The 8,776-nt window shown below is 42.5% G+C and overlaps 1 protein-coding gene and 1 pseudogene across 1 annotated transcript; one reads left to right on the top strand and one right to left on the bottom strand.

Annotated features, from left to right (window-relative positions):
• Nucleotides 1-271: 271 nt before the first annotated feature.
• Nucleotides 272-1,572, top strand: LOC129083402 (activator of 90 kDa heat shock protein ATPase homolog 1-like). Its single transcript, XM_054589240.1, is given in 1 exon segment — nt 272-1,572. A coding segment is annotated over 1 exon segment (1,017 nt). The 5' UTR covers nt 272-379; the 3' UTR covers nt 1,397-1,572.
• A 5,301-nt stretch (nt 1,573-6,873) lies between these two features.
• Nucleotides 6,874-7,370, bottom strand: LOC129083304 (ubiquitin-conjugating enzyme E2 D3-like; annotated as a pseudogene).
• Nucleotides 7,371-8,776: the final 1,406 nt, after the last annotated feature.

Below are 8,776 nucleotides of genomic sequence, written 5' to 3'. Positions count from 1 at the left end.
GCAGGGGGATGCGGGAATGCACCCTGCCCAGTGGCCTCGCCCCCATCACCAGTCACCTGGGAAGAGCCCACAAAACACACTCCACAGGAAGTCCCCGCCTGCCGCTTCTCAAGCGTTGGCCCTTGGGCAGGTTGGTTCCTATAAAATGACAGGCCAAGTTAAGGCGGGGAGGGGGCAGGGGGTGGAAGGAAAAGCGAGCCGGAAGGTTCTGCGGCCGCTTCTAGTAGTTTCCAGGCGCTGCCGGGCGGCTGGGAGCAGGTGGTGCTGGGGTGGTTGCTGTGGCTGCTTGGGACCTGGTGACGGCGCGACTGGGGCCAGGCAGCACTGAGGTTGTTGCTGCGGCTGCTTGGGACTTGGTGCCGCCGCGATAGGAAAGCCGATGGCCAAGTCGGGTGAGGGTGACCCACGCTGGATCGTGGAGGAGCGGGCGGACGCCACCCACGTCAACAACTGGCACTGGACTGAGAGGGATGCTTCAAACTGGTCCACAGAAAAACTGAAAACACTGTTCCTCGCAGTGCGGGTGCAAAATGAGGAAGACAAGAGTGAGGTGACAGAAGTGAACAAACTTGACGGAGAGGCATCCATTAACAATCGCAAAGGCAAACTTATCTTCTTCTATGAGTGGTCTGTCAAACTGAATTGGACAGGCACCTCTAAGTCTGGGGTGCAGTACAAGGGACACGTGGAGATCCCCAATTTGTCTGATGAAAACAGCGTGGACGAAGTAGAGATTAGTGTGAGCCTTGCCAAAGATGAGCCTGACACAAATCTCGTGGCCTTAATGAAAGAAGAAGGGGTGAAACTCCTCAGAGAAGCAATGGGAATTTACATCAGCACCCTCAAAACAGAGTTCACACAGGGCATGCTCTTGCCTACACTGAATGGAGAGTCAGTAGACCAAACCGTGAGGCCAACACTAAAAACTGAGGAGCACAAGACTAAATCTGCTCCTACAAAAGCCTAGTCCACACCAGTTGGTGTAAAAATCCCTACTTGTAAGATCACCCTTAAAGACACCTTCCTGACATCACCAGAGGAGCTTTATAGAGTGTTAACCACCCAAGAGCTGGTCCAGGCCTTTGCCCATGCTCCTGCAGTGTTAGAGGCAGACAAAGGAGGCAAGTTCCACCAGGTAGATGGCAACGTCACTGGGGAATTCACGGATCTGATCCCTGAGAAACATATTGTGATGAAGTGGAGGTTTAAATCTTGGCCAGAAGGGCACTTTGCCACCATCACCTTGACCTTCATCGACAAGAATGGAGAGACTGGACTGTGCATGGAAGGCCGAGGCATCCCTGCCCCTGAGGAGGAGAGGACACGGCAGGGTTGGCAGCGCTACTACTTCAAGGGCATCAAACAGACCTTCGGCTATGGCGCACGCTTTCTTTAGGGCCAGCGGTGGGAGCTTCAGCTCGTCCGACACTTTGGTCCAGCCATCATCTCCTGACTGAGGCTTGGCTCACAGGATTGCACCATCCCAACCACTACCTTGGGGCCGGGGCCCTTCCCTCCACGTATACCTTGGGTTTGTGCATGTTTTCTGTTGGGTGGGATTAGAGGGTGATTTTTCTTTTATGTGTACATACGCTAAATAAGCGTAATTTAAAAAACAAACAAAAAAAAAAATGACCCTTGCTGTTCTACAAGTTGCTGTGAGAATTAAATGAGACAGCCTGTGCGTGGGGCTTTAGCAAGTGCCTAACACACAGCAGGTGCTCATGTGGTGGCTCCTTCCCCTTTGTACCATCTTAGCCTAATATCCTAAGAAGCGGTGCCCCAGGTGGGACCCCAATGCCCTCAAGTCCCCCATGAGAGCTGGGAGCCCCTGCTGGTGACCAGGGACAGATGAGAGCACCTCAGGAGGGGAGGCAGCTCACAGAACCAGAGCAAACTGGGGGGAGGGCCACTCAGCTTTGGTTCCAACAGTGAGGGCTCTGCCACTTACTAACAGTGGGACCCCAGTGTGTTACTTTCCTTTTCTGAGCCTGTTTCCTGTCTGCACATTGGAGGGGCGCAGATTGTTGATAAAAAACCAAAGGCGTTTGGCACCATGATCAGCTCAGTGGATGGAAATCCACTATTGCTTTTTATCATCATCATTCTTACTACTGCCGTTGTCATTTCCTATTTAGATCATGAGACTCCAGAACGTGCCAGTTAAGGACTGGGCTGTGGGTCGCATGGGAAAAGTCACAGCAGGAACAAAAAAGGATGACGGACGTTTCCATCGGAGGGGTGGACGGTACGGATGGGTACAGGGCCTAAGGAGTAAGTCTTGAAATTTTCTTGAATATTGATCCCAGAGCCACCGTGTCAGGTTTCAGGAGGCTGGGAGCTGCCTCTGCCTACGGGCAGGCCTGAGCAAGGAGGGAGGATTCATTCCAGGACTGTGCCTTCCAGGACGGCAGCCACCAGCCACGGGCGGCTCCATGCACAGGGCATGTGGCGAGTGCGACTGAGGAGCTGAGGCTCTGAATTTTGTTTAATTTTAATTTAGAATAAATTCTAAAACCTGGTACTCAATTTAGTTACTGGGAAAAACTTATGTTTGGAACAACTCAGGTGTGCAACTCTCCTCTTTCAATGGAAAATTTTAGAAATTTAAAATATATTACCAATACAAATTTAGCATCTGGATTAAATTGCTGTAAGTATAAAATAGATACTAACTTTCAAAGAATTAGCACTCCTCAGAAAATGAAATATCTCTCTAATTTTATAGCAAGTTCAACTAACCATTTTGATATATTGGGTTACATAAACAAAAATTTTACCTGTTTATTTTCACTTTTTAACATGGATGATGGCAAGTTCTAAATGGCACGTGTGGCTGGTGTGTTTCCCCGACGGCACTGCTCTGGGTCCATGGACTTTGTCTTGACAACATCTAGTGTTACTACTGGCGTTTGTCATTTTGTCCAGTTTGGCACTCAGTGATAGTATCTCATTTGTTTTTAATTTTCCTTTTCTTGATTTTCCACTGAGATCAGACACTCTCTTGATTTATTGGCTTATAATTCTGGAAACTGTCTATTTTTCTTTTAGAGAGTGTGCCTTTTTTACTACAGCTTGTGAATGATCTTTCTGTATTAAATGTGGCATTCATTGCTCTGAAGGTTGGTTGTCTACCTTTTATTTTTTTTGCCTATATTACTTGATACAAAAGTTTAAAATTTTTGTGTGATCAGTTATTTTCTTTATAGTAGGAATGACATTGTTTAATGGGGTTTTTTTTTTAATGGTTTCATTTTTGCTATTTGATGACCTCATCTTGGCTTTATTTTAGAATGTGACATGCGGTATTGAACTGATGAGAAATTTGGGGGAAAACAGCTATTTCAAATGAGTTTTTAATTACTTAATGAGCACATGCATATTTTATCCTGGTGTTTGTTTTTTCTGGGCGGGGGTGAGTCATATTGTTTTATGTCATTATAGTTTTTGTTACAGCTCTCAGAGCCCTTTTGCTTATATGTACTGTGTAAGACTCAACCCGGGAGCGTAGCTAGGACATGCCATGTGACCCTGTCCTATGCATGTGGAAGTCCTAGACTCAGTGAGGGCAAATGGTTTGCCCACAGATTGCCAGTTTAGAGGTGGTGGAGGTGGGGCTTGAACACAGCAATTCTGATTTTGTCACTGGATGCAAGCTGTGCCACTGGGGACCAGACGATACGCTGCTTCCTTCGGTTGTTAAGTTGATCTCCAGGAACTTGAACAAACAGAGCACTTCACTCCCGAGATCAGTTTATTCCAGTTAAGCAAACCCAACCTGCCGTATCTCCAAGCCTGGTTCCCTGCTCACGTCCATTGTTCATTTCCATAGGAGTAAAGCAGGTACTTCTTTCCAAGACTTTAAATATATTGACCAAGTGTGAGTTATTCTCAATCTCTTCAGAGAAAACATTCTGTATAACCTGGATGCTTCTGGGTTGTTTATAAGACTAAAGTCCTCCCTGACCACTAGCCACAGTCCAGCTGATCTGCTCTCCTGTCCATCCTCTGGGCGTGATGTGTCATTAGTTTCAATGTGTCTCTCCAGACCTTTTCCTATGTGTTAACGTCCACAGTGTTAGAAACTATTATTTTTGGTGTCATTCACCCAGTAGCTGACATTTGGATTGTCTTCTGATTTTGCTCTTAAACACAAGGCAATGAACACACTTGTTCAGGCTTTCTTGTTGATAGGGGCATGTGCTTTTCCGGAGGAGATAGTAGAGCCTAGAATTGCTCCATCTAGGGTATGTGCATATTTTACCGCCAAAATATTCTCCAAAATGGTTATGACAATTTACCAGCAGCAATGTATGAAAGTACATTACTTAAATAGTACATACTATTTAAGTCTGTGGCAATTTAATAAGCGGAAACATAATTTTGTTGTTTTAATTTGCATTTCTCTGATTGCTAATGAGCTTGACTGTCTTTTCATATGCTCATCGGGTATTTGTATTTCCTTTTCTGGGAATTGCTCGTTCATAACCACTGCTTATTTCCCTTTGATTTATAAGTGCTGCCCCCCCCAAATATATGTATATTGTAGATAATTATTATATATGTTACAAATATCTTTTGGAATGTTGCTTGTTTTTTAACTTTGTTGATTATTTCATTATGCTGAACCCTAACATTTTAGTACAGGAAGTCCTCACATAATGGTGATAGGTTCTTAGCGCTGTGGCAGAGCTGCATACCATAAACCAGTATTACTGCAAGCTAATGGCCTACAGCATCTTCCCCATATGATAACAAAAGGATGTTATTTGAGGACTTGTTTTATGGTCAAATTTTACCAGTCTTTCTTTTATGGTTTTTAAAACATTTTATTTGTAAAGGTCTTTAAAATGCCAAAGTCAAAAACATTTGCTCATATTTTATTGTATTATTTTAATAGCTTTGGTTTTTAGTAAAATTTATTTTTGTCTGACCTATGAGGTAGGGGTCCAACTTATGTCTTTTTCTAAATACACAGCCAGTCGTTTTAACACAAATTATTGAAAACCTTTTCTCTGCTCCTGTGAAATACCTCCTTAAACATATATTAAAACTTCATTTCTACCTGGGACTGTCCTCTCTTTCATTGATTTATTTCTGTACAACAATAGCTAGTATCACAGAGCTTTGTCATATATTTTTGGCATCTGGTGGGAGAGAGTTTCCTTTGTTCTTTTTCCCCCAAAAGCCTTGGTTCTTTTTTTGAATTTCAGAATAAGCTTGTCAAATTCTATGAAAAATATAATTGGGACCGTATTTAATTTATAAAATAATTGGGGAAGAATTGAGTAGCACTTATATACTATTGAATCTTCTCATTCATAAAGATGGTATATCACGCCATTTATACAAGTCTCTTGTTCAGTGAAGATTTATCATTTTCTCTATAAATACTTCATTTCTTATAAAGTTAGTTTTGTTGCTATTAGTTCAATTTTTAAACATTTCCTATTTTACCTCCTACTCATTATTTTTATGTTGATCTAATATCTGAGCACTTTTCTGTCTTATCAAGAGTTTGTCAATTTGTACCCTTAGAACTTTGTAAGGAATATCGTCAATTATATCATCTGTAAGTATAGTTTTGTATTTCCCTTTCTAATATCTATAGTTCTTATTTCATAGGCTACAACCTTCACAATTTTGAAAAGTAACAGCAATGGCATGAATGTTTGCACTGTCCCTAACTTTGACAAAATTATAGTGGGGTCCATTTTAAGGTTATTAATTCAGTTGCATTGATTAGAGGGTTCATTCTTATACTATTCACCACACTGCCGTGTTTATTGCAGCTTTATATTGGGTTTTGATGTACAGATAAATCAGTCACCACCAGTCATTATTTTTCATTATTTTCCTTTAACTGTTGTCTCTTTATTCTTTTGATACCTTATTTTTCTCAGCTTTAAGCATGAGCAACAGGTTCACTGAACATAAAATTGTTAGATCTGTGGCTTTTCCTCTCAAAATCCTTTAGCTGTTGTTCTATTGTATTCTGATTCATTTTTTTCCAGAAAATCTGTGGCCTATTGTGGGTAACCTTTATTGTATTTTTCCCTGGATATTTTTAGAGTTTACTTTATCCTCATAACATAAAAACTTTTTTTTGGCTTATGCAACCCTACTGAAGAAAAATAAATTAATCACTAGCAGAGCTATTAGTTGATCCTTCGTCCATTGACATACATCATTTATTCAGTGCTGTTAAACAATGTATTGGAAGATAGATTAACTAAAAGCTCCAAGCCTTCTAACAGTTTAAATGAAAATTACAAAATGTCTGAGACCCTATTTTGGAATACAAAGGATGTTTGACTTCCAATTTCCATTCTGTGTAGAACTAGAACAGGTCATTCCTTCATTGACATGCATAAAATACATGACGTTTTCTGTTCTGCTGATGCTATAAATTCAGTACCATGCTCCAGCCACATCAGTTAAGAGCATAAAGTGTATTATGTAACCTCAGTTCTCTAACAGTAAAAGGCTTAAACACGAATGGATGCTGCTAGAACAACGCAGCGTCCTTTGATGTGATGACGGAGCAACCATCTCCCTCCCCCTCAGATGATGTCTTCATGTCAGAGCAGTGAGGGGCGGTTTTAGTCTCATAACCAAGTTAGAGTGAAGACACTGGCCACATAATACACATGTTCCTTTTTTTAAAAAAAATTCTGAATCTTGGGCAACTGCTCTCTTGTAAGTACTTTACAGTTTCTGAAAGCAGTTATTGTCCAAAGCTGGAAGAACTTTAAGTCTTCTCAGATGAGCATGTGAATGAATGGAGGGAAATTAAAAAAAAAATTAAATTAAAAAAGATGAGGTCTGATAAGAGAGCAGCCAAATAAGAAAATTAAAAAAAAAAAGAAACAGTTATTTAAAGATTATTCCAGCTATAATGCAGGTTATTCTGACTTGAAGGTAACACCCCATGACGTACTTCTGAGTCCATTCCCGAGCTATTCCATTCACTTATCTCTGCCTGTTTTATAGATCTGTGGAGTTTCTAGCACTAGGGGGTCATCTGGGCTTGACTCACATAGCAGTGAACAAATGGATAAAAGAACTTTAGGAATGGTTAATGCAGGGGACCACTGTGATCTAGAATATCAAGACAAGTGCTGCCATTACTGTTAATATTAGGATGATAAATTCTTATAATTGCAACCTTAGGTGATTTGAAGGGGTAGTCTGTAGGAAAATGAATTGTAAGAAAGAATACACTGCCTTGATATGGGCTGTCATTAGGTCCCATAATTGTGGCTTGCTAATAAAGCATATTGTCCCCAACTAACTCGACCTGCAGAACTTTGCGCTGGAGGGTCACGGGCCAGATCGCTAAATTCCTTATTAGTCTGTTTCGCCACCATAGTCTGTGTTTTGGGTCTGGTTCCTCCCTACCTCAAAGTGTGCTCAAAGGTCTGGCTAAAACTCCTGATTATCCTGGTGGCAGGGAAGGGTTGTCTATTAATCTCACACGGGCTCTGCCAGACACAGGTCTGTTTCCTTCTTTTCAGAAGAGCACCTTCTAATTAAACAGATCAGAGGTTGGACTGGAATGGTGGGAGCTGGAGGTGGGTCCTGGGCTGGGGGAAGGGTAGGTAGTTGAGCAATGGAAACCCTTAGAGTCGAGAAGCATGGAGAACTGGAAGGAGACCATGGGAGGAAGGTCTATCGTCATAACACAAAAATTTTAAGAACATTTTCCAATGCCAAATAGTTTCCTCAGCTAGGTCTTCGTTTATTCCTTCTGTTTTAATTTCTTGGGGAAACCATCAGTTTTAAGAATCATGACTCTTTCTTAGCCTCCAGATGCTTTATCCTCTCCTTTGCTTTCTTGGCCCTTTCTTCTGCTTTGTGGGACAAGTCAATTGTGTAATGGGTCAGCTCTGCTCATTCCCCTCAGTGCTGTTGATTCATGGTCGCGCTCAGGATGGACGCGCTCTTCAACTCACTCACCTCTCCTGTAACAAGGGACTCTGGGCATGGCCCCAAACAATTTCTTCAGGACTTTTTTTTCTCCCCCCCAGTGCTAAGAACTCTTAAAAACTAAGATGGAGGATAATGAGGGAGTGTATTTGCACACCTCATGATTTTGAGTGCTTTGGTCTAAGTCACCTGATCTGGTGGTCACAGTGGAGCATCGTAGAGATCAGTGCCCCCTTTGGAAAGAGGAGGTGAACTGAGGGTGTTCTGTGGCTACCCATAATGTCACAGCTCTTAGGTGCAGGCAGGGCCTGTGTTCCTAAACTCCTGGTCCTCAAATGGCTGATTCCTGAATCGCCCAGGCACATTTCTAAAAGTAGTCTTGCCAGGGGACGCTTCCTCAGGTCTGTGTACAGAAAATGCACACGAGCTCCCGTGAAGGGCAGGATCACCCCGTGGTCCGGAGTAGAGCTCTCATCCTGCCCACTGTACCCTGAGCCTCAGTTTCCACAGATGTAACAGGTAAAATGGATAATTACAGTACCTACCTGTAGTATAGTGGTTATGATTGAGATAATCCATGTGTTATGGATTGAATCATGTCCCTCCCCGCCAAATTCGTATGCGGAAGCCCCAACCCTCAATGTGACTGTACTTGGAGAGGGGGCCTTTAAGGAGGTAATTAAAGTTCAGTGAGGTCATAAGGGTGGGATTCTAATCCAATAGAACTGGTGTCCTTATAAGGGGAGGAAGAGACAACAGGATAGCGTGCACAAAAAGAAAAGTCCACGCGAGCCCAAGGAAAAGGTGGCTATCTGCAAGCCAGGGAGAGAAGTTTCAAGATAAACTG

The sequence above is a fragment of the Pteronotus mesoamericanus genome, unplaced genomic scaffold (genome assembly GCF_021234165.1).
Source record: "Pteronotus mesoamericanus isolate MK-2021 breed Mesoamerican mustached bat unplaced genomic scaffold, CSHL_Meso_final scaffold_167, whole genome shotgun sequence".
Taxonomy (NCBI): domain Eukaryota; kingdom Metazoa; phylum Chordata; class Mammalia; order Chiroptera; family Mormoopidae; genus Pteronotus; species Pteronotus mesoamericanus.
This window is presented reverse-complemented; position numbering and strand designations above follow the sequence as displayed.